This window comes from Centroberyx gerrardi, chromosome 2 (genome assembly GCF_048128805.1).
Source record: "Centroberyx gerrardi isolate f3 chromosome 2, fCenGer3.hap1.cur.20231027, whole genome shotgun sequence".
NCBI lineage: Eukaryota > Metazoa > Chordata > Actinopteri > Beryciformes > Berycidae > Centroberyx > Centroberyx gerrardi.
In genome coordinates, this window is record NC_135998.1 from 26,525,422 (window position 1) to 26,550,860 (window position 25,439).

Below are 25,439 nucleotides of genomic sequence, written 5' to 3' on the forward strand. Positions count from 1 at the left end.
CCCTGTTTTTAAGGCAATAGCATCAATCCAGGACTTGCCAGTTTAGTCATTGCTACCTGTGAGGATCGATGTGTCAGTGGAAAGGAAAACATGCCTCATCACGCACTTTGGCATTCTTTAACCTCTTTCACCCTATCCATATTTTTAGGACAAGCATTCAGTGTCTGGGGGTTCCTCTAGCAAATGGTATGAGGAATACACCAAAATCCCTTAATTTTCACTTGTGTTGAGATGAGAGAACATTAAAATACATAGTAATAATAAATAGTTTTCTGACACTAAAAACCACCACCACACATTCCAAGGATTCCTAACAACTTGTATTTCCACAAGGCATAGAAAACGGCCACAGACAATGAATCTTGTCTCTCTACATCATTCTCCAGCAGTATGATGAAAGTGAGATCAGTGACTCACTCCAGCAGGAATTTGATGTTGTTTGATGTTACGCAAGAATGAAGGAGTTTCACAGAAACTACAACCTGTTGCTATCATTTATTTAAGAAAGCATGTAACAAATGAGAAACATCTTTTTCTCATCACATTCAAACATTGTTGATCTCAAAGGTAAATCAACCCAATGACACAGGTGGTTTAAAACAAATTAATAAACTGTTAGGCATATGCTACACAAGTAAATAGGCAAGACAAACAGGAATGAATAGAAACTAGGCCTTTTGTGGCTGGATTGACCAAAGCCACACTGATACATTGTGAGTGTTGATCAAGGTCATAGCACTTTGTATTCTTCCAGAACACAGTACAACTTATTTCCACTGAGCACATCAAGTTAATTTGGCCATTTCACAATTGATGTCTCATTTGCTTTTAATAGTCTTCAGTTCAGTTAACTATTCAGTCAAGATCTTGGGAAAGCAAGCATTTATCAAGAACAAATACCAAACATGACAATATACTGTAGGCTTTGTTTTCTGTCTTTAAGAGTTTTTACCAACACAAACATTTTCCTGCTTTATATAAAAATCTAACAATAATGTATGTTCATGTTTCACAATTCAACTCTATACAGGAGCTCATGTTGTATTCAAGTAATATGCATTTCACAAATCATTCTGCTATCATCCTGCTTCAATCATCCTCACAACAAACTCAGCCTTCTAAAAACTATATGACCACACTTTTTGTAACTTACACAGCTGGGGATGATGATCTTTGGTGGTTATCTGATGCTTTGCAGTCACCTGTTTATGACCGATGTTCAGTACAGTGTGGCCCGAGTGTCACTGTATGTCCATCATTAGAGACCTATTTATTCTGTCCCAGTGTTACAAGGCGTGTACGATGTTCAGTGCACCAGAACACAAGCACAGGCAGGCTCCTTGATATCCTCTCAGAGTCCTTGCTCTCCTCCCTTTGACTAGCAGGTGCTGCTCTCTGTGTGCCCCGACTCCGACATGTAGGACTTGCTCCTCTTGGAGTACTTCATGGAACTGAACGAGACCCTCATCCTCTCCACAGTCCTACTGCTCCTGCACAGCAGAGTGTTCTTCACATGGTCCCTGAAGTCCTCTGACACATAGTAGTAGATGAAGGGATCCAGGCAGCTGTTAAGGCTGGCCAGGCACAGCGTGGTGATGTAGAAGCCATAGCCGTTATTTATCACCCCGTCCTTTAGCAGAGAGTAATGCACCACCAGCATTATGTTACTGGGGATGAAACACACTAGGAATGTCACCAGCACAGTCACAATTAACACCACCGCTTTCTGACGGTTCTTTGCCGCTGTGCTGTCCACCATGCTGTTCCCCAGGGCTCGGAGTAAAAGGATGTAGGCCACAGTGATCACTATACAAGGGACGAGGAACACAATCATAGCCATGAAGATGAAGTAGTAGTAGGGGAGCTGGACATCAGGGAATGGGTTGTCCAGGTCACGTATGACGTTGACGTCATGGCAGGTGGTAATGTTGGGGTCTTTGATCCTGGCAGTCTGGTCATAGAGGTAGAGAGGTGTGGTGGTAAGCCAGATGAAAGCCCAGATGGACACAGAGACAGCAATGGCCACTTTGTTGTTCTTCCTCTGCTGGGACAGAGGGTGGGCCACAACCCAATACCTCTGCACACTAAGGCAGGCAATGAAGAGGATGGAGCAATACATGTTCCCATAGAAGAAGCCCACTAGGACTTTGCACAGCCCTTCTCCGTAGATCCAGTTGTTGCCGTTGAAGTGATAGGCAATCTTAAGGGGGGTCCAGATGACAAAGAGCAAGTCAGACAGAGCCAGGTTGGCCATGTAGATGGACGCCGGGTGCTTTTTCTTGGTCCTGAAGAGAAACACCCAGATGGCCATGGCGTTGGTGGGCAGCCCCACAGCAAACACAATGATGTAGACGACTGGGAGGAAGACTGTGGTCAAGCCACTCTTCAGTGTGTCGGACGTCGCCTTGTCCACAATTACTTGGCCTGAATCCAGCGGGTCCACAACCCCAATGAACCCCCGTCCTTTCCCTTAAATAAACAAAAACAACAATTTATTGTAGCCATTCTCTAGATAATCAAATAGCATGAAGCCAGCTAAACATTTTGTTCAATGTCGAGTTCGGTTTTTAAATGGAGTAATGGGTTAAATATCTCAGTTACTAGGCTGGATACGTTATTGGACCCTTGATATCTGGTTTGTCATGTGAAGCTGAACAACGCGGTTCATTGAAAAAGGTCTAACTCAACCAAACACCCGTTTTATTCCCCTTAACATGCATCAAACATTTAATAGCCTATCCTTAATCCCGTGGTGCGAGAGTAAGTGTGGCAGATTAACTAGTAGCCACGGGTATGCGATATAGATATAGGCCTACTTCCTAATAAAAAACAAAGCGATCAAAGGCACCTCCGACCTTACCTGGAATGGCATTTGAGCTATAAATCCAACTGAGTATTAACAGGAGCGATCCCGCTGATTGTGTTAAGGCCATGTCCGTGAACGTAATTCACTATTCTCTCTGCAGCAGTTTCCTAAAATGTTAGATAACAACTCATGTGAAGGACACACCCTGAGACTACCTGTCTACGTCATACCTGGCCCGCCTCCCCGTCTGCGAGGATAAAGGTTGATATGAGTCATGGAGGAAGACCCGCATTTTACAGAGATAGCCCCAACGATGAATCACTGTAATACTTCTGTAATATAAGATAAGATAAGATAAGAAGAACCGTATTAAATAGTGGAAACATTCTGAAAATATCATTATGCAGCATATAAATATAACAATACATGGGAAGTGAAGTAGTAGATGTGTGAATTTACTGCAATATAGGCTACATGATTTACATGTGCATCGTATTCACATTATCAAGTCTACAGAAAATCATACATACGTACATAGTGTTGTGTTGACATGCGTTGTAAAAAGCTACACACTTTTATAGATCCCGTAAATATATACATGGACTCAAAGTGTGTATAGTAGGTTTATTGCTTCTCCTATATGGTATCAGTACAATATTCCTACAGTATTCTTATAGTGACTCACATTGTGTCTGTGATATTAAATCATGAGTTTACAGTTACCTTATCTTATTTTATGGTATTTTGTTAACCTCCTGTGATACCACTACAATATTCCTATAATATTAGTGGTACTCAATAGTGACCTTATCGTACTTTATGGTCCCTCTGTGTGAATGGATTGGGTGCATAAATAAAGAAATAAAACATCATATTGTCCTTTTAGTGCATCCCACAGTGCAGCATGTAATCTGACATGTAAAAGGAAGATGCCAGACAATATTGTCATTGTCAGTGAGAATTTGGAGTGGATCAAAATGCAGAGTGCAATGTTTATAATGTCAAGTCGACACAAAAATATGGAAAACAAAGATGTTACTCCCAGATGTATAGGCTCCTATTTGTTTGAGCATGGCATGAGTAAAAGAATCTGGCAGTAGTCAAAATGGTCAGATTTCACTTCACTTGATTTATATCATTCTTTCCCCTTAATTTCACCAGGAACACGAATTTCACCTTTTAATTTAATCCATTTTTTTTTTTGCATCATTTCTACAATTTCTGAAAGCAGTTAAGGCTTTATATTTAAATGGTCAAGAAAATGATTCATTGGGAGTAATGTCTGTCTAAAATAGAGGCAGATGTAAATCTAAAATATTCATTGAACATAATTGGCTTATAAGTGTTCAAAAAAGAGGACCAATCTACATAATAATCATAATAATAATCTTTATTTATATAGCAGTTTTACAGAGCTGGCCTTGGGCTTTTGGTGGCCCTGAACAAGATTGTCTTTGTGGCCCCAAACACTCCAATCATAACCACCAAACAATAATAATAATTCCACTGTGGCCCTAAACGATGGCATAGCATGTTTATGCCATGGGCTGGCACTGTTCAAAACACAGTTACAAAGTGTTTTGCAAAGGAGTAAAAAAACAAAAAAGATAGATATAATTACCAGCAAAGGCAATAAAAGCAAGGTAAGAAATATAAAGCCAGGCAAGAGCCATAAAAGGGAGGTCAAAAACAATCACGATAAAAAGGTCATTGCATCAAAGCAAGTCTATAAAAATGAGTTTTGAGAAGTGATGATACAGATTTAACAAGCCTAAGATCCTCAAAGTCTAGCATGGCCTGGCCTGATCATCTCTTGTTTATAATCTGTTAGGATCAATAGGAACCTGCCCAAGGACCTCAGGCTGTGATCCTGCTCATATGGCATTAAAAGGCGTGTGATACAGCTCGGTGCCAGACCTACCCATGCCTCGAAGTGATCAGTAAAATTATAAAATCAATTCTGAAAGGACAAAATAACTAATGGAAAGATGCAAAGATCCCAGTGATACAAGTCGGAGACAAGATACTTTTGACTGAGGCAGGAATACAGAGTTGCAGTAGTCTAAACAAGAAGAGATGTAAGGATGGGTGACTTTTTCCAGATCACTGAAGTATTAATCTGGTTAATTTTGGAAAATGTTCTTCCATTGAAAGAAACAAGTCTGAACAACTTTGTCAAAGCTGAAATTAGTGGCAAAAATTACACCCAACTACATCTTGTTATGTAGAACCTCATGGATTCTGGCTTTTCCCACCTAAACAAGTACTCAAATGCACCTCATAAACATAAGTTGGTCATGTGATAAACGAACCTGTTTACTAGTTTAGAGGACCAACCAAACAGCCATGAGTCAGGGCATTCCCTCTCTTCCTCGCTGTCTCGATTAATGAGTGGATTTTCATGTTTGGACACTTTGGCACTATTAAGTAATGACATCAACTCGGGAGGCTCCCATCTCCAGTTCAACCTTTTAAAGGTATTTGCTACTCTTGGAATGAGAAGGAGACATTTCTGAAATCATATCAGCCAGGTCCAAAGTAAAAAAATACCTTGTTGAAATATGAAAAACTTTCCAATGAAAAGACACCCAGTGACATAGATCTAACATTGGGAACAAATAATGTGACATTCTGGCTGTCATGGAGCATAAAAGGGATTTTAACAAATTGTGTTTGTGTAGTATTGAAAGACAAACAATACCAAACTTAATAAAGGTTAAATAGAATAATTATATTAAAAAAGAATAACCCCCAAAGCATATAATGTCAATGACCATCCAGTGAACAAAAGACAATGAATTGTTGAGCATTTACTTTTATTGAAAAACTTTAAAATGTACATAATTCTACCATATCAGATGGTTGTAAAGTTATGTTAAAAAAACATATGTACAAGATATATACATAACAGTGAAAGCCATCAGACAGGTGTTACAACATGCTTAGGTGATTAAAAGAATTTAAATAAAAGTTTAGCTTTCACTTGCTGAACCACAGGCCTTTGCCTGCAGTTTCAGGACAGCCTCAAACCCGTACGGCATGTCAGCAGTTACAAAGTGCTACAAAACTATGGCGATGGGCTAAAAGACAACTGACCTGTAGCAACCATATCAGTCAATAAAAATCAGTTAAAAATGGCATGAGGCAGACTGCATCAAGCAAAGTGTGACAAAAACTCTTATTATAATATAAATAGTGCTTTCCTCATTTAGATATAGAAAAAAAGCCACAGGTTTCATACAGACCAAGGGCTTGTGGTGTGCCCTAAATAGAGATTACTCTCCTCCTCTGTTTCCTCATACAAACTACTCCTGAGATGGAAGAAGTCACAGTACAATTAAACATTTCATCATCCTATCAAACTATTTCACCCTCAAAACCAACAACCCCGCTAGCAGCTGCTGCTCTGTGTGTTCCCAGAGTCAGAAGTATAGGTGTTGCTCTTCTTGGAGTACTTCAGAGCGCTGAACGAGACCCTCATCCTCTCCACCGTCCTCTCGCTCCTGCAGATCAGCGTGTTCTTCACGTGATCCCTGAACTCCTCTGAGATGAAGTAGTACACGAACGGGTCCACGCAGCTGTTGAGGCTCGCCAAGCACAGGGTGGTGATGTAGAAGCCGTAGCCGTTGTTCACCACTTCGCGCAGCAGGAGGGTGTAGTGCACCAGCAGCATGATGTTACTGGGGGTGAAGCACACCAGAAACATGACCAGGACCGTGACGATCAAAACCACGGCTTTTCGTCGCTTTTTGGCAATATTGGCGTCTGCCATGGAGCTCCGTAGAGACTTGAGCATGAGGACGTAGGACACAACGCACACAATGGTGGGGACAACAAATCCCAGCGTCCCCATGGTCAGGAAGTAGGCTGCTGCCGTCGTCCTCTGACTGGGCCTGGTGACATCATGGCAGGTAATGATGTTCAGGTTCGTTACCTTGACCGTTTGATCATACAGGTAGAGAGGCGTCGTGACGAGCCAGACCACCACCCAGACTGTCACGGAGACAGCAACGGCCACACAATTGTCCCGTCTCTGCTGGGACAGGGGGTGGACTATGGCCCAGTAACGCTGGACACTTATGCAGGTAATAAAGATGATGGAGCAGTACATGTTGCCATAGAAAAAAGCTATCATGACTTTGCACAGCCCTTCTCCGTAGATCCAGTTGTTGCCGCTGAAGTGGTAGGCAATTTTCAGGGGGATCCAAATGACAAAGAGCAAGTCAGATAGAGCCAGGTTGGCCATATAGATGGATGCCGGGTGCTTTTTCTTGGTCCTGAAGAGAAACACCCAGATGGCCATGGCGTTGGTGGGCAGCCCCACAGCAAACACAATGATGTAGACGACTGGGAGGAAGACTGTGGTAAGACGACTCTCCAAGACCTTCTTGGCTGTGGGGTTGAGCAACACCCCATCTTTTGTCTCTGTACCAGTAAAGCCTCTGAGATCTTCAATGTCAGACAGGTTCATAAGAAAAGCAGAAGTACATTAGGTTTACTGTGAGGAACATACTGTATTTTGCCTAAATTTGAGAGTTAAACATGAGTTAGACCGTATTATCTCTTCATCTGTGACCTCTTTGGCTTGTTTCCTACGTGGCTCTATGGCTTACATGTCAAATACATGAGTTGTTGTTGGCATGAGGAATGATCCACTTTACATATAGTCAAATTGTTTGATTGTTTGATTCACAACAACAATTAGGATCAAAATATGCAATTTAAACATGTTTGAATTACGGAATATAGTACAGCCATTTGGATTATAAATCTTCCTGAAGTGATCTTTGTTCAGGAGATTAGGCTTCTAACAATCCACAGTGGAAATGACTTAACAGGGACAAACCTTACCGTTCTCAGACAGGCAAGTCTTTACGCAAGACAAAATGAGGACCAGGAGAAACAAACGTGTCGTCAAAGTCATTGTGAAATCCAAAGTTATAAAAAAGGTCTAGTATAGTGTCCACGGGTGTGGTTATGTTTCCTCTTGTCACCGCCGTTGTCGAAATGCCACTCACTTCTCAAATAGCTGGTTTTGTTACCTGTGCGATCAGTCAGGTGACCACGCGTTCCACCCTCCGGTTGATTTCGGCATTAGGTAGGAAGTCATCCACAGCCCCTGATCTGATCTGAGATCAGCCTGTACCTTGTTTCGCCCTGACTGTCCATAGTGCGTATCGGAAACAGATCGTATTTCTGTTCTTGTTAGACTTTTAGGGATAGTGGAGTGTAAACAGGAGCGTCAATTCAGCAAAGCCTGATGTGGCAAACCCGCTTATAACGATTACATGTCTGGGGGCAAGGGAGCAATCACCGATGACTGATTATTATTTTGTTCAATGTGACACATTATCAGAATAAATTATTGTTTGCCAACAGTTTACACAGTTTAGAGCGAACTTGAACGCTACCCCTGTGTTTATATGGCTTCCACTTCCTGACGAATCAGCAGTTCCTGCTTTATTGTTGCTCTCTACACAGGGTGAGAATTGGACACATAGAGAGCCTAAGTCCCTCCCCTTCCGCTGTCCCCCATGGGACCTTATTTCGGAAAAAATATGTACGGTAGTCAACGGCGAGAGACAAATAATTGTTTGATCCCGTTTGAATTGTGCCATGACTTACACATATGATGTTTTGTCAATTTAAAAGATAATTTTGCAAGTCAAGAAAGTCTCAGTTTGTTGTAAAACAGTACAGTAACGTTTAGTTTTGTGTGAAACCGCTCAGTGAACTACATCTCTCGTCTCGCACAATATACGTCACCAACACCAACATGGAACGAAACATAGGAAACACACAGGCATCGCGTTAACGTTAGCCCCCACTGTACTAAAACTATCCTAAACCAGTTTAAATCCATTCTTACTGTCTACCTTCCAGGTTGTGTATAATACTCCTGCTATCTGAGAGGGACTTAGCTTCAGCGGCTCTGGGTAGCTTGTGGAGAGAGGAAGTTACGTCACTTGCGCGACTTTTGGGTGTGTAGTCTTTCTAATTACGTATTTTTACAGTCTTATAGTTCAACAGTTTTACGACAAACTGCGACTTTCTTGACTTGCAAAATTATCATTTAAATTGACAAAACATCATATGTGTAATTCATGGCACAATTCAAACGGGATCAAACAATTATTTGTCTCTCGCCGTTGACTACCGTACATATTTTTTCCGAAATAAGGTCCCATGGTGGTCCACCGGAAGGGGAGGGACTTAGGCTCTCTATAGGCTAAGGTGTGGCAAGTGCCATCTGGTCATGTCCAACTGTCGCCCATGAGGGTAAACCGATCTAAACCGACTTTATTCACCTCTTTATTTGCAGAAGATAGCCTAACAAAAAATCTTAGTGACATAAATTCATAGTAAACATCATACTAGGTTGCATCAAACTGATCAAAGTTAATGCTTTTCTAAAAATAGGATTGGTTGTTTGTATTGGTTGCTTTTTGGTTTATTATGATCAAGGTCATAGTTTGAATGAAAAATAGTGTGTATACACATCCTCGAAGATCTTTTTAAAAACTGTTGCTGAACATACAAATAAAAAATAAAAGTGATGTGGGCAAACTAAACTATGGCCACCTTTTTATTTACCTCTACATCACTGGTAATGACAACTGATTTGAGTGGACTGCAGAACCTTCCTTTTCAGTCTGTTAACTGACACCTGGACAGGCCAGTGTAGGCCAAAAACCTAATATTTAGTCTTCTTAATGTGCGCTTCAAGCAAACATTTTGTTTACTCTATCCTATTGGACAGACGTATAGGCCACTCTGCATGTGAACTGCTAGAACCCAGAAACTAGCTGTTGTTGGTACACAGGTCTAGCCTCTGCCTACTCCTGCACAGGATGTGTTTAATTGTTGGGTAAATGTTGCATTACAGACCAAATAAAATATTTTTAAAAGAAGGGAAGTGGTGATTCCCTCACAGTTGACTCTCCCTTAACCCTTAAATCTTAGAAAAGGAAATTGCTACCCATTGCAAATGTTTATCGAGTAAGCTCAAGTGCTATCAGGCAGTTACAGCAGCACATATCAAGACCTTATGCCTAACCAGTATTTCTGTTTAGTCAATAAAACTGTCCCTTGAGGCGATTATTGTCCATTGCCTCTCTATTGACTGTGGTCTTTGCACAAGTATGCAATTGCTGGGAGGGATATAGTAGTAGAGTGACTATAGGGCAGCTAGTTGGTCTAGCGTGGATAAAAGGATTCAAAAAGTATTTCCACAGTTATTAGTTCCATTCCCTCCACACCTTTATATAACTCTAAAGAGAGAGACAGAGAGAGAGAGAGAGAGAGAGAGAGCAAGCCAGTTACTGTTTTTGTGTAAATGGTAATGTAGCACTACCTACTGGAGGGGAAAAGACCCTGCAGAGTTTAAAGTGAAAAGCCTGTTACATAGGACACATATACATTTTCCACCAGCAGGGGGCAGCATGAAACAAACTACAGCAGCATAGACCCTCTTCATACTGTATGTTTGCTCATCATATTACTGTCACTTTCTCGGTTATCTTTCAAACACTATCACATGGACACTCATAGTAGTCAGAGACAAAAGTGTTACATAATATATTTAAAGAAAGTACAAAATAAGTAGTGTTGTAAAGTAGCTTTACACAAGTGCATGCGGTTAAGCTCAAGTGCATGAAAATATGCTTTTTAGTAAACAACTGTTGAAAATAATACAAGACAAACGAGACATAATAGTAAATGGTCTCTTCCATTAGGCCTAATTGTAATACACATTGATTCACTTGAAGCTCATGTATGTAAGTAGTCCAATGATGAAAGCATATCATGGTACTATTAAATGTTTCAGAAGAAGTTTCAGAAGAAGTTTGTTCTTATCCAACTTCTTCAATTATTTCCTCATAGTGTCTGTTGTGCTCACTTCAAAAGGCAGGTTTGTCAGTGAATATTTACTGTTATGAAACTCCAACTTTACTCCAACTTTCAATTACAATTGTAGCGTGCTGTTTCTGTCAGCATGATAGGTTCATTTATTATGCCTTTATAATCTTGAAAGAAAAACTGTTATATAGACTAAACCCTAAACAGCTTTCTTTGTGCTCAGAGATATCTTTGCTATCTATTATGTGCCTTGAACTTCATATTAAAGGAGTTGTTTCATAGCACTGTAAAATGTGGTCACAGGTAACAGTCAATAAGTAATTTCGATCCATGCCTACTCAACATGTCAATCCCTCAGACCAGTAGCTTCTTGTACTGGCTGTCGAGGTTCGCTTGGAAGGAGTCCATCTTGGTGATTGGAGTGTTTGTTTTGCTTTTCTTAATGCTGGATTTAAGACTCGTTCTAGTGCTGGACCTAGATGAACCAGAAGATGAATGAATTCTCTTTCCACCCTCCATACCCTTGCGACATCCCAGCACGCTGGACAGTTGTCTCTGGCACTGGGACGATCCAAAGTAGTAGACGAGGGGATCCAGGCAGCAGCTGAGACTCCCCAAACACATAAACACCAGATAGGCTGCGTAGGTGCCGTCAGGGACCTCTCCGGCTCCGTGGCTAAACTGCAGGTAGTGTGCCAACAGTACACAGTTGGTAGGGGTGAAACACACCACAAATAGCACCAGCACTGTTAGCGCCATCACCACTGCTCTTGCCTTTCTGCGTGAACGTCCTGCAACCCCGTGTGGGACCCTGGTAAGTGTCCAGATCACCCGACTGTAGCACACCATCGTGATGAGCAGAGGCAGGAAGAAGAGGGTGCAGCAGATGGTGGAAAAATAGATCTTGTAGTACCACTGTAGCACAGCCAGGTCCTGGACATCATGGCAGGTGGTGATGCCCATCTCTTTTAAGTGAACAGTCTGCTCGGAGACGACTAGGGGCACAGAGCCAGCCAAGGCCAATATCCACATGGCTAGACAGGCTATGACTGCGGTCCGGGGCCTCCGCCATGCCAGAGAGTCGATGGGATAGACTACAGCCAGCAGTCGGTCAACGCTGATGCAAGTTATGAGGAGAACGGAGCAATACATGTTGCAGTAGAAGGCTGCAGTGACCACACGGCACATCACCGGGCCAAATGTCCAGTTGTTGCCACTGAAGTGGTAGGAGATCTTGAAGGGGAGTAGCAGGGCAAAGAGCAAGTCGGCCCAGGCTAGATTAAGCATATAGATCACTGCTGGCTTCATGGGTCGGATCTGCCGAGTGAAGGTTACCAAGGCAATGGCGTTGAGAGGAACACTGATGAGGCAGACAAGTGTATAGAAGGAGGGAATGAAGATGGTGGACATAGGGCCAGTGAGGAACAGTTGCGCCTCATCTGAGATCAACTGCTTGCTGCTGTTGGTCCTAACCTTGGCTGTTCCATTAACAAATCTGACCCGCAGGCCACTTCTGGAGCCATCCATGATGGTAACATCATCATCTAGGAGAAGTTCCTCCAGGTCTAGAGGTTCATCTGTGACTGCCTTGTCAATTACGGCAAAGGTCCTCACAATTGAGGTGCCTGGGGAGAGAAATCAAATCCAGAATGAGTCAGAGCAATCTGAGAAATAACTATCCTATGAAGAGTAGGCTATTGTGTACTTTCTTTCTTTTCATTTTCTTTCATCTAATGTATTTTTCTTTTCATTGATAAATGTCTACACGGTTTTAAATATGCCTAGATATCTGTGGCAATCTATTTGAGATTTAAGAATCCACCAATGAAACCATCTATTTTAGCTATGTGCATGAAACAGCTACATCGTTCAGTAATGATTAATTTAAGTAAATCATTAAGCAGTAACTTGGGATAGGCCTAGACAAGCCTTCTTACCGTTATATATTGCAGCCGAGGCAGCATGCGCAGATACCAGAAACAGCAGAAAAGTTTTGGAAAACATTGCAGCAAACACGTTGTATTAGGCAAACTCCTAAAACTGGTCTTTGAATGTCGTTTGGCGGCGTGTTTTGTTTCTGTCTTTTCTCTTCACAGCCCCCGCTCGTGCTCGTCCACTCAGTGTAAAGCTGTTTTCTCTGGCCGCGGTCCGGTCGGTCCGGACCGGAACGCCCCCTCTCTGCGCCCCAGCCGCCTCTGACGCAGAGCTGAGCAATGAGTTCCTATCGGCTGATGTCATTCCTCCCATCAAACACAACATCCAGATACCATCTACCATGTATTGGGCTTACAAGAAGGCCCGTTTATTATAAGTGGACATGGATAAGAGAAGATGAGCTGTTTTTATGAGTCCGTGATGCGCCAAAGCTCGGCCAACCTGATTATTCCGATATGGACTTAAAGTGTGTCCTTGGTAGGCTAAACAGGACCTAATGTGTTTATAGTGACCTTATCCTGCTTTATCGCTTTTTTCCCTCCTAAACAGTGTAATATTCCTGTAATATTCCAGTTGGAACTTACAGTATAGTCTGTCTGTGGTACTCAAAGATGTTTATGGTGACCTTAACGTAGGCTGCTTTTTTTTATTTTGCTTTTTTTCTTTTATTTTTTGTATGTCTCCTATGGCATCATTCTAATAATTATATAATATTCCAATGGGTAGGCTATAGCTTATAGTGTACTTATAGTACTCAATAGTAAGCTTATACTTAAGGGTATTTTTATTTATTTATTTTTGATCTCCTATGGATTCACTATAATGTAAATAATATTTGTTGTAGAATTAGTAGGCTACTTTATATTTAATTACTTTACTTTCTTTTCTTAAGGAACCATATCCTAACAAATTGTGATTTTCTTTATTGATTGTGATCCCTATATGATATAACAATAAAATGACATAGAATAGAAATTAAATGGAAAATTAAAATCCAGTCTAGAAATGGGAAACCTCACAGTTTATATTCTATTCTATTTTAGACACAGTAAAACAAAAAGTACTGAAAGCAAGCCATGTGTGAATTATTCAGTACATTTTGTTTACAGTTTTAATCAAGTAATCAGTAATCTAATGGATTACATTTTGTAAGTAACTTCACCAGTATGGATCAACAAATTGAGCAACAGTAGCAAGGCCATTCTGACAGGGGAAATGTATGATGCAGATTTTGGCCTTACTCTGTTTTTACTCTTTTAATTTTTCATCATTTACTATGAAAAAGCAAAATTATCTTGCCATTGATCAATTTCCCCGCATGAATCATTCAAGTTTCATCTTATTTAACTTGCCACCCTGCATAATTTGTCTGATTTGAGAAACAGAAATTAAAGATTAACTAGGACATTTATATTTTAAACACATTAGCCTAGAACTTGTATGCAAACCAGAAAATAGATTGCCTACCCAGATCACGCTCAGTAAGGTCAACAGGACTATAGGTTATTACTATGTAAAGGATAAATAAAATAGTTTTTGTTGGTGGTGTTGTTGCTGCTGTTATTACTTGAATAAGAGAAGACAGAGTATTGTTGAAAAGGAATGGGTAAGTTGGATGAAAACATCCACCAGTACATTTTCAAGGCTTGACTGAGTTCAGATTGTATAAAATAAACATAACATTATTAGACATTTAGCAACATCCCCCTTGATATGCTTAACTGCTTCCTCTGTTTGTAGGACAGTCAGATCAAGCCAAGCCAGATGGACAGTGAGTCGCTGAGAGGTCAGTTGCTGGAAAAAATCACAGATTATAGAACTAAACGCACTTTTGGCTGATAAAGGAATAGACTTTGAATAATTTAAGATACAGCTGTTGCAACTCCAACGACCTCCAACGATGTTTGCCATTTCCGCTCCATCTCTCTGTCAGCCTTCCAAACATGGATAGGGCCACATTCACTCTGACCCTGAGTGACAGATTAGACATTGATTAGTTTGATTAGACACCAACAAATGTATATAGCCTACAAGAAGTTCTCTCTCTAGTCTTCTCTCCTTTTTTTTTTTTGTCGGTGTGTAGCGGATGTCTTTGTTTCCTGGCTCATGTAAACGAGCCATTCAGATCCTAATGGCTTCTCTTTCCTGGAGATCACATGATGTTGTATTATTGTTTGCATATGACAAGGCAGTTCTCATTGCTCCATAGGCTTCAAAACCACAAGATCAAAAATCTGAACTCATGTAATTATGATAGTCGATATAGTTGCCCTTATATGGTGCAGTGTCTGCAACTGGGAGGTTTATCATGATCAAACACTGAACTGAGAACAGAGTACAATAATATTTGCAACAAAAAGTGTGGGACAGAGAGAGAGAGAGGGAAATGTGTTTGTTATATTCTTCCCGTTAGGTGTCAAGAGACTGTGTGAAAGAGGTAGATAATGTGGGCGGTGGGGGGATGGGGAGGGGGGGAGGGGGGTGTTGTCTGACTCATTCATCCTGACTGTGTTAGCTTGTAAGGACCCATGGGGACACAATCTCTGAATTCACAGACTGCCAGACTAAGTCCATTTCCTCACAAACAGAAAAACTTTACGACAGCAGCCTGTTTTGGATTTTTACAATCCAAAACAGCTTCCATGATCAATTCAGAACAGCTGACTTACCATCTCAGAGCATTGCAACCCAATATCTCTCAACCCACTTATGAATATGAACATTTGAGATGTAATGCCATTGTACTCTGCTGTTTGTGTCACTCTACAGCAGGGGTCTCAAACTCAATTTACCTGGGGGCCGCTGGAGGCAGAGTCTGGGTGAGGCTGGGCCGCATCAGGTATTCCACAAGAAAAGCTTTGTTAAAAAAATTCCAATCTTCTCAAATGTCTTTATTTTTATTTTTTAACACAAAATAAGATTTAAACGTCTTTATTAACAGTTCTTTAACCTCAATGGGTTCTTCTGAATATGAATTGTCCTGAACATGAATGGAACATTGAAGAACATGAACTGTTCTTCTGAACATGGCTTCTCTTGCCTACTCCTTGCTGCTAGAGACCTGGCAGTAGTCATAGAAACAAAAAAAACAAATGACATCATATAGAAATATATGTAGTGTTCATCGTGTGAGGCAATGCAAATAGCGCGATGCAAATAAAAAATAATGACCCACAAATAACGGTGCGACCCTATAATTGGTCCGGTTTACCGGGGACTGTTATCGCCGACGGACAGGTGTCGCTATGTGACTGCAGACTACATTAGGCTACATTGAGTTCCTTACTTTTCTTTTATCCCGCCGCGTACGCATCACTTTGATTTATTTTGTCAGAGAGAGACATATATACGTATAATGTCCCGCTGGGCAGCAACTTTAAAATCTTTTTTTTGGAAGTGTTGTGAACGCAGCGCGCTGGGACGAATGTCCGCGTGTGCCCAATAGAAACGAGGCAGCCAGCCAGGCACGGAAGAAAACTCTCCATGGCAACGCTGCTGTAACTTTCACTCATTGAGAAATGTTTCTCTGCTTGCATCAAGCCCGGTCGATGTCCCACCCCCGAGAGCCATATACCCCACCGTGATTGGTAGGTTCGTTCAGCTCCGCACACAATACTGTAAAGTGCCATCCATATAAAACTCGCGGGCCGCACTAACATTAAACTTTCATATTAAGGTGGGGGCCACAAAATATCGTCTCGCGGGCCGCAATTGGCCCGCGGGCCGCGAGTTTGAGACCCATGCTCTACAGTATGTTCATTGTTGTCATCATGGACGGTGCAGCTGAACATAACGTCCACTGCAGAGGTCATGCTGCTCCTCCTGCCCGCTGGGCTGGGCGTTCCTAAACTAACAACAGCCCATTCCTGCTCCAAGGAGGTGGCAGGATACAGCCTGAGAGAGTTTAGATACAGAGTGCAGCCACTGGCACGGGTCCAGGGCGGTGTTTCACACAGACAGATTGTTTTGTACATTTACCCTCAATCCCTTTTCTTTTTCTGTGTCCGTTTAAACAAGTGTTAATCTTCTCAAGGCCTCTCCCAGTCAGAGCAAGTGGTAAAGTCTATAGACTCACTTTGTTAAACTGTTGGGTGACTGACGGGTGCTCCACCAATGGGGACGGGTTAGACAACAGGGTCTGTTAATATAATAATTTCCTAGAAAGGAACTGTTCACTTCTTAGGAAGTTTCCTGGAAAGAACCATTACATTATGTTCTAATTATAGGGAAAATAGAGAAAGAGTTCAATGGTAGTTGGTAGTTGGTAAGTTCCTCCAATTTCCTCTGAAGTTTCCAAGACAGAACCATGCAATTATGTAGTAGTTATGTAGAAAATTTGAAATTAGAGGAAGGAATTCAACAAATAACTATATTATATAATTATATGAATAATGACTTGGGTTACCAAATTGACCTCTGCCTATTATTTTTCCAATAAATAGTATTTAGTTTTGCAGTTCTTTCCAGGAAATTCTTTTAAAAGCGTACAGTATCTTATCGACTTCACCAAACTGCTGACATTTTCTATATAAATACTGCATCATTTCATGGTTCTTTCCAGGAAACGAACGAAATGAACAGTTCCTTTCTAGGAAATTATTAGGAAATTGTGGACCCAGAAAATAAAGTGGTTTAGTTTAGTTTAGTTTAGTTTAGTTTAGTTTAGTTTAGTTTAGTGCACATATTAAGCGAAAAAAGCAACATTATGTAACATAACAGTGAAGGTAGATGGAATATAATACATAGAGATTGGGAGTTGAAAACAACAACTAAAAAACAGAAAAGATTTGCAAGAGACAAAGAGATACCTCTCAAAAACGTATTATGGGTGTGCTTAGTATAGGAGATCTCATTTAGCTGTGTGTGTGTGTGTGTGTGTGTGCGTGCGTGCGTGCGTGCGTGCGTGCGTGCGTGCGTGCGTGCGTGCGTGCGTGCGTGCGTGCGTGCGTGTGTGTGTGTGTAAAAAGTGAGAAGAGAGAAAAAATGTTGGGTTATTGAGAGAGGAACTTCATGCATTTTGGTTCATCAGACAGGGGAAGGTGCAGGCTATGTGAGTGTCTGGGATAAAAAAAATATAAACTTATGAATTCAAAACTTTGCAGGGCGATGCATTCATAAATAAAAGTACATGTTTGTGTGTTTATGTTGAAGATAGAATGGAAAAAAGAGTGCTGCTGAATGTTGAGTCCAGCTGCTGAAAGAACAAACATTTCTGTCATGTATGGATTTTGAAAAATTGCCAGCAAAAATTAAACCTCAAGCAATATTGCTGCATATGAGGAAAATCAAATTATAATATATTGGTAAGAGAATGGACTAACCACTGATTTTGCTGGTGATGTACTTTTATTACAAACAAATATGGTATTTACTGGTCTTTTTCACTGCAAGACTGCTAGAAATGGAACTTAGCTATTTTCAGTTTTACCAATGGAAAGACAGGCACTTGTTTTGCAGTATTTAAAATGCTGAAATTACATTTTGTATTCAAGGATATTTTACTTGGAATCATTTCCTCATACTAAAACCATTTGTTTCATTTACCTAGAAGGAAGATATTTTTTGATGCAGAAAGATTCAGTTGGTAATTTCAGTAAAAGGAACTGGAAGTGAGATGCAGCAAAGATGTCACTGATAGACCAGGAGCAACAAGGTCCCAAGAACAGAGCCCAGTGGGACACCACATGCTAACACCCTATCTGATGTCCATGCATTTGCAGCTACAAACTGACAAGAATACATTTTTTAAGCCACCTTTATGTTGAAAGCCAAAGTGAGATAATTTTGATTGTAGAATAATTAAGTGTCAAAAGCATCAGAAATATTCTAACATATAGCACATAACACATAAAGTTGAGACATATGTTTGTTCTTTCTTTTTAATATCTCTTGTTACGGTTATTTATTTCTTTAACGCAATTTGTGACAGACATGGACATGTTTGGTAAAAGTGATCCATAAATAAATGTGACTTTAGTAAACTTTGGTAAAAAAAACAAAAAAAAAACAGGCTGGCCAAGGGCAGAGAAGGAGCAAAATGTTTATATGTTTTGCTTTTTTTTTTTTTTTTTTTTTAACTAGGAATAGGCCCAGTTTCACAAAACAGTTTAAGGAAGTTTACGTAACTGGTTTAGAGGCCAAGAAAGAAAGAGCAGTACAGGAAAACATCCAAATGGACCACTTATGTGAGCAATTATCCTTTATCTGTGAGAGCTGGCAATGACCCTGACAACTCGGTCTTGATTAATGAGGCTAAATGGGGAGTTAGTACTCGCTGGGTTTATTCCATATCTGACTTCTGTAGCAACTGCAGGTGTATATTGGGGGAAATTCATTCAGAAATTCATTTATAAGAACTATAGGATCTATAAGAAGAGAGATGGTGAAGACATAACGTGGCTCCTAGAATCACAAAACACATGAAAAAGCTTTGAAATTTCAACCTGTGAAAAAAGGCAATATTGCCCTCTGGTGTGGAAAATTGTCAGTGCTCTCTGGCAAGACTCTGGCAAAGACTCTTGTGAGTTGTGATGAATAGTCACAAAGATCTAATCCCTTCTAATGACTCACAGATTCACTGGAACCAAAGTCTGCCAGGGAAGACGCATGCTGCTCCCCTTTAGATCTTTTTATAACTAGAACTGGGTTAGTCTTAACTAGAAACAGAGCAAGGCCATGCCCAGCATGCAGTCTCCTATATATCAGTTATATCTCTCCATGTTTGGGCTGATTTTGAGTAATTCATAATTAATTACAGTTTTTTACGATCGCTAGCAAGCGTTTTTCAATACTTATAATACTTTTTCTAAACTCTTCACACACCAACTCACCTACAACACACAGTTGGCAAAACAGTTAATTTTATGCTCAAAATCACATATTGTAAACTAAACACCAACACTAATTTTCAAAATGCAAGAATACTTTGTCAAAATACAGTAACTGTACCAAAACACTGCAAACATGTCTCAAAATCAAATAATTCTTTCAAAACTCTAGCACATGTTTTCTTCCAACAGGAACATTTAGTCAATCACAGCACAATGACATACAAAATACTAACAGCAGATGGTATTACAGAAAATGTATTACTTTATATGTGTCAGTTCTACCCTTATACAATAGACAGTATATTGATAATCAATTGTTTTTCGCACTGCAGTTACTTTTGAAGTCACTCTACATTTTTCTTTTGTTGAGTGTAGTAAATGTTTTGCAAACATTCTATATCAGAAGTGAATGACTCATCTTTACTTTATAGAATGTACAGTATATGAAAAAGGAATAAGTTACAGAATTGCTACAGTAAAGGCTTTATTTGCTATAGGAAATTACTGCAAGAGATCAACAAAAATCTGCAATATAGCTGCTGGTTACAGTGGTGTAAAAATAAAATATACAAACAGAAAAAGGCACAGAAGAAAAAAAAAGAAAAATACACAGTCCTTTTCTAATCTACCCGGTCTTCTGCATTTGGCCACATGTTCTCGTCCACATCACTCCTTATATTTTCTCTGGCTATGCACCTTGGGAAGTATCTTTTGGCGTGCCTTATCCACCCCTGGCAGTGTTCAGCTGTGATTGGTCTATTTGCATAGCTTCAATCAGCTGTTTCTCACTAGCAATAAAAAGCATATACATTATACATATACAAACATATATTTGTGTTTCAATGTACAATGTGAACTGCTGTTCACTTCAACTTTAGCCTATAAGTTAGGTTTAGAACATGAGGTTATCTGTTCTGACATACAGTGTGAAAGCATTTGTAAATTTGGCAGTAAAAATCCATAGTTTTGGTCTTGGTTGAGCTTGTGTGTAAAAGAAATTCAAGAGTTTTTAAAATGTGTTCAGTGAATGCATTTTGTGTCAAAGGAACAAGAAATGTGTTAATGGTATGGCCCACAACAGACCGATGTTGTGCTAACTGTGTTAAGAGTTATGAAAATGTGACTACAGAACTGATAAAAGGTTGCTAGCAATCGTAAAAAACTGTAATATGAACCCTGCTTTCATGGTTTAATACAAATGTGTTCTCTCAGACTCAAAATTATTAGTCAATGCTTTAAAAAAGGAAAGCATCAGGTAAAATTCATATCCCACATTTGGATATTCAAAATATTTGATCTATTGCCTGCTTGGAAAATAAGAAGCATAGCATTATTGCGGGGCAAGGTGCTGTATTACTACAGTTTATAACTAGAGGAGACAGATGTTTGCAGCTTTAAATGTTGTCCTTTGAAACATGAAACATCTGTTTCTCATGCACAGTGTCTGTAGAAAGCTCTGAAATAGATCTGTGTGATTTCTGTGTGTGTTGCAATTGTTTTCACGCATGATTTTGTTCATCTAGTGGCTTTGAATAACTGGTGACAGAAATGCTGGATAAGTTTTATGTACTAAAATAATACCTTTCTCTCATAATAAGCGTATTTAGACTATTACGTCTAATGGTGTATCGGAAAAACAGTTATTCATAGTGTTTGTTTTTGTGGAAAAGTTTGCTGAAGTTTGACTTAAACTATAACAAATCGCTTGTGTCTGGCATGTGTTCACAGACTGTGTTGGCCATTTGTGAATATTACAGTAAACAATAACATCACTGGTCACTGATCACACCGGGTCAAATAAGGAAGCATGACATGACATTTTTGTTTATGACCGAATGGACCGCAGTGAGGAATAGATCATTACATTTCTTTATCCTCAGTATGAGTCATCCGTGTTGTTTTCAGTTGCATGTCAGCAGTGACGTCACGGACGAGAAGTGGCCGTCTCACGCACTGCGAGGGTCTGCCTGTGGCGAAGCTGGGTTCACACAGATGTTGATGCTAGTTACATCTCTCCCCGCATGCCGCATAAACACAAGAGGGAAACAAGACAGTGTGTCAAAGGTCACACCTGCGATCAGCTGGACATTAGTGATAAGTTATAAAATGGTTATCAGCACGTGCAGATGGGGAAACTGAAATAATCATGAATGATAATCATACAGCATGAAATGAAAAATAAAGGGTTAAGGCTGCTATATAAGAGAGTTTTTTTATGTTGTCGAAAACTAAAGTAGTTGAAGTTTCCTCTAATCATGATAATGTGACACATGAAAGGAGCAAACCTGAAGCGAGATGATCATCAAACGCATCTATGGAACATTTGCAACACCTCAGACAGTTTTAGAAATATGACAAACATCATTCAGATATGACTCATCCTAAATGAACTGTGGTTAGAGGATAGTGACAGATAGACCAAGAGGCTTTTATTTCACTTAATTGTTATTCTGACAGCTGAAGCATCACAGGTTTCGTAGTTTGTGTATAAAACAAAATAAGACAGTAAAAGGTCTTTAATGAAAAATCTTCCTCTGTAAAAAAAAACTAAAACAGAGCGGAAGAGAAGACTAAACAAAACTGCTCAAGTTCAGACAAGCTTATCAACTGCAGTCAGACATTTCCTCTGTTGCTCAGCGGCCCCCTTGAGTGTGTGTTGTGTGTCACTCCACTTCCCTGTAGACATCACATCGCTGGGACAAAAGGGACAGATAAACTGCAACCACAGAAATAAAGAAAGCCTTACATTTGATTATAATAGTGATGTATATTAATGGAGTCATTTACTTGACAATGTTGCATAGGAAAATTGCTCAATTATACAGATCTTACATAAAAGAAAATCAAGTTTTTTTAAGTGAAGTAACAGTGCAGTCAATAGATTATGCTAAAAATATTAAAAAAAATGTGCTTTACTATGTTATAGCACTTTCACCTGTTGCAACATAAATCAAAAGGTAGATTATTGAATGTTGAAACTTCACTGTGTGCATGTTACAACAGAAACAAAAGCACATTCCTGTTGAACCGATGTGGGTATGATGTCAAGTTTTTTTCTGTTCCAGCTTGGGCTGAGTGGAGGCATTACGGTCAACAAGGGGAGGTGTTTGCGACTCCAGCACCGGACGGAGGTGACGCCGAACAGTCAAGACATGTGAAGCTGATCACGCACCAGACTGATTTGCCTGTTAGTGTTGAGTGCTGTTGGGCAATTAGAAAAAAATGGGAAAGCTTGTTCTCTTTTTCCTACTCTCCTTTCTCTTTCTAGATGTCACACAAGGTAAGTGATACTTAGTTTCTTAAGTTAAGCTTAAGAATAGCATGATATGTTAAATGTTTCAATTGGTTTTGTTTTTTTATCACAGCCACTTTTTATCACAACTCTACTTTTTACTTAGCTTATTCAAAAATAAATATGTTGGATGTTTGCAGTGTCCACCAACTTTTTCACCAAACTGTAATATTTTATGAAAGCAATTTGCTGATAACTGAGACACTATTTATGAATAAAAAGCGTTTCAATTTCAGGTTCAGCTGAATTTAGAGTTGTGATATAATGAGCTCCAAGTTGGACAGTGGTGCATTTTTTGACATTTTGTTGTATGTTTCTACTCAAATGAGATGTCAAACGAGACAGTTCCTCTTCAGTGCCAAACCACCTTTGTATGCTATTGTCTAGCTAGTAGTTCCTAAAAACCTGTCAACATTATGGATGCAGGATGATATCTGTATATTAGTGTATTATTGTATGGTTTATAATGATGGTGGTCAAATAATTCTAAATTGATTGTGATAAAATATACTGTAATACACTCTAACATAAATATTAACTCTTTTATTCTGTGTTGGAAGCAGGGAAAGGGAGAGGGAAAGGCAGGAGGAACATCTCTGAAGTGGCCTTCCCTGTGCCTCGGACATTTAAAGGCGAACCAGAAGTTATTCAGACCAAGTTCGTCTCTCTAAACGGGACACAGGCTCCCCATTCATCTCTCCCCAGCGATCACGCCCCTCCAGCCCTACGGTTACTAAGCAACAGCACAGCAGGATACCTCCGCGGTCGCCTGAGCACGCGGGTCATCCCCACTATTTATATTCTGGTTGTTGCCGTTGGGATCCCCGCCAACGCGGCCATCTTGTGCGCACTGGCCACTAAAATTAGGAAGGTGTCCTCCGCCATCCTCTACTGCAGCCTGGCTCTCTCCGACCTCCTCCTCCTCCTCTCTCTCATCTTTAAGGCTCGCTACCATCTCCATGGCAACCACTGGGGGCTCGGAGAGACCGCCTGTCGAGTGGTCACGGCTTGTTTCTATGGCAACCTCTACTGCTCGGCCCAGACGCTGGCCTGCATCAGCGTCAAGCGCTACCTGGCTGTGGTGCACCCGTTCCTGTACAAAAGGCTCCCGAAGAGGGCCTGCGCCGCCTGGGCCAGCCTGGCTGTGTGGGGAGTGTTCGGGGCGGCGACGGTTCCTGAGCTGCTGGTCCAGCAGAGCTACTGGCTCCCTCAGCTGGGCCTCACCACCTGCCACGACGTCCTGCCGCTGGACTACAGCTCCCACATGCCCCTGCTCTACTACAACCTGGGCCTGACCTTCTTGGGCCTGCTGCTGCCGCTGGCGGTGACGGCCGCGTGTTACGTCCGAATCGTCCGCGAGCTCAACCGCTCGCACCACGACTGGGCCATGTACATCAAGGCCAGCTCACTCGTGTTCGTTATCTTCCTGCTGTGTTTTGCCCCCGCCGGAGTCCTGCACTTCCTCCATTACGTGCGTCTGTCTGTGGACGGAAAGGAGAGTTTCTATGCGTACTTTAACATGGCGGCGTGCCTGTGCTGCCTCCATTCCTGTCTAGACCCCTTCCTCTTCCTCCTCATGTCTAAGTCTGCGGGCTCCAGGCTTTACTTCATGACCTTCAAGGGCAAGACCCTGAGCATATCCACCTAACATCAACAACAACATAACCATCCACAGGTTTTGATTTTGTGCCTGATGTGATGTACGAGTTGTTCTCTGTGGTTGGAAACCAAAGAGCAGAAAAAAAGGACCTCTATATGTGGCACACACGCAATGGATTCTGGGTTACCAGTACTGAATTGGACATCAGTAATGGAATGACTCTCTGAAAATAACCCTCTGAAACCTTCATGTATTCTTGTTTGATATAATATTTGTTGAGCTTAATGTGGACTAGGTCAAAGCTATTTTGTGCTTAATGTTTACTATTTGTTTTATAAAGATTATTTATCCTAGATATTGTTCAAGAAAACTATATCTTCTTGATCCAGTGAATATATGGTACTAACAATCATCATTTATCCTATTCCCTGATAACACAGCATGTCAAAAAAAGAAAGCTGTAGAGACAGCTTACCTCATTTCACATTTTTACAATGTACAGTACTGCACAGTCGTATCAGATTTACCTTCAGGTTTTATCAGTTTGCGACATAGTTTAAAGATGAACCCCAGACACTCTGCTATCCCTCTGTCAGTGTGTTGGTATTTCCTGCCAAGTCTGTGACAGGATGCAGCTCTCTGACAAGCATCTGTAACACACACACATACTAGAAAAACACCATTCATATTCATGTATATATACAAATGTGAAGTCTGTGGCTAAAATCTGTTGGCTTTGTTACAGCAGCATTTGATAGTGGTAAGATTTTGTAAATATTGTAATAAATGCTACATTAAACATCTTGGCCTGTGTTCCCATGTCGGGTGACATCCACCCTGTTGAAGTGTCCTTGAGCAAGACACTGAACCCCTACCGGCTCCAGGCTGCTGCTCTGTAGCCGAGCCCGACCTCTGACCTGCATGTGGAGGAGGCAAGAGAAAAGAGAGTTTCCCTACATAGATCAAGAGGCGTCACTTTTAATCTTTGCCAGACAGCCGAGCCACTCTGTCTGAGACTATAGGGTTGTTTTATTTTCCACAGTGGGACCTGCTTAGCTGTTCACAGGGGAACACTAACAGGGATAGTTTATGCTTTGACTATTCACTATTATGACT

General features: G+C 40.7%; 4 protein-coding genes across 4 annotated transcripts; 1 reads left to right on the plus strand and 3 right to left on the minus strand.

Annotated features, from left to right (window-relative positions):
* Positions 1-471: 471 nt before the first annotated feature.
* Positions 472-3,004, minus strand: f2rl1.2 (coagulation factor II (thrombin) receptor-like 1, tandem duplicate 2). The gene is made up of 2 exons (XM_071901724.2): positions 2,861-3,004; positions 472-2,469 (listed from the first exon to the last, which is right to left on the minus strand). The coding sequence occupies exons 1-2, from the start codon at positions 2,931-2,933 to the stop codon at positions 1,379-1,381; spliced, it is 1,164 nt and encodes a 387-aa protein (XP_071757825.1). The 5' UTR covers positions 2,934-3,004; the 3' UTR covers positions 472-1,378.
* A 2,599-nt stretch (positions 3,005-5,603) lies between these two features.
* LOC139913650 (proteinase-activated receptor 2) lies at positions 5,604-7,825 on the minus strand. Its single transcript, XM_071901736.2, has 2 exons — positions 7,658-7,825; positions 5,604-7,255 (listed from the first exon to the last, which is right to left on the minus strand). The coding sequence occupies exons 1-2, from the start codon at positions 7,728-7,730 to the stop codon at positions 6,198-6,200; spliced, it is 1,131 nt and encodes a 376-aa protein (XP_071757837.1). The 5' UTR covers positions 7,731-7,825; the 3' UTR covers positions 5,604-6,197.
* A 1,549-nt stretch (positions 7,826-9,374) lies between these two features.
* Positions 9,375-12,837, minus strand: LOC139913647 (proteinase-activated receptor 1-like). The gene is made up of 2 exons (XM_071901727.2): positions 12,604-12,837; positions 9,375-12,291 (listed from the first exon to the last, which is right to left on the minus strand). The coding sequence occupies exons 1-2, from the start codon at positions 12,668-12,670 to the stop codon at positions 11,021-11,023; spliced, it is 1,338 nt and encodes a 445-aa protein (XP_071757828.2). The 5' UTR covers positions 12,671-12,837; the 3' UTR covers positions 9,375-11,020.
* Positions 12,838-22,560: 9,723 nt separating this feature from the next.
* LOC139913671 (proteinase-activated receptor 3) lies at positions 22,561-24,762 on the plus strand. Its single transcript, XM_071901762.2, has 2 exons — positions 22,561-22,711; positions 23,287-24,762. Exons 1-2 carry the CDS (start codon positions 22,654-22,656, stop codon positions 24,369-24,371), a joined length of 1,143 nt encoding a protein of 380 aa, XP_071757863.2. The 5' UTR covers positions 22,561-22,653; the 3' UTR covers positions 24,372-24,762.
* The last annotated feature ends 677 nt before the right edge of the window (positions 24,763-25,439 follow it).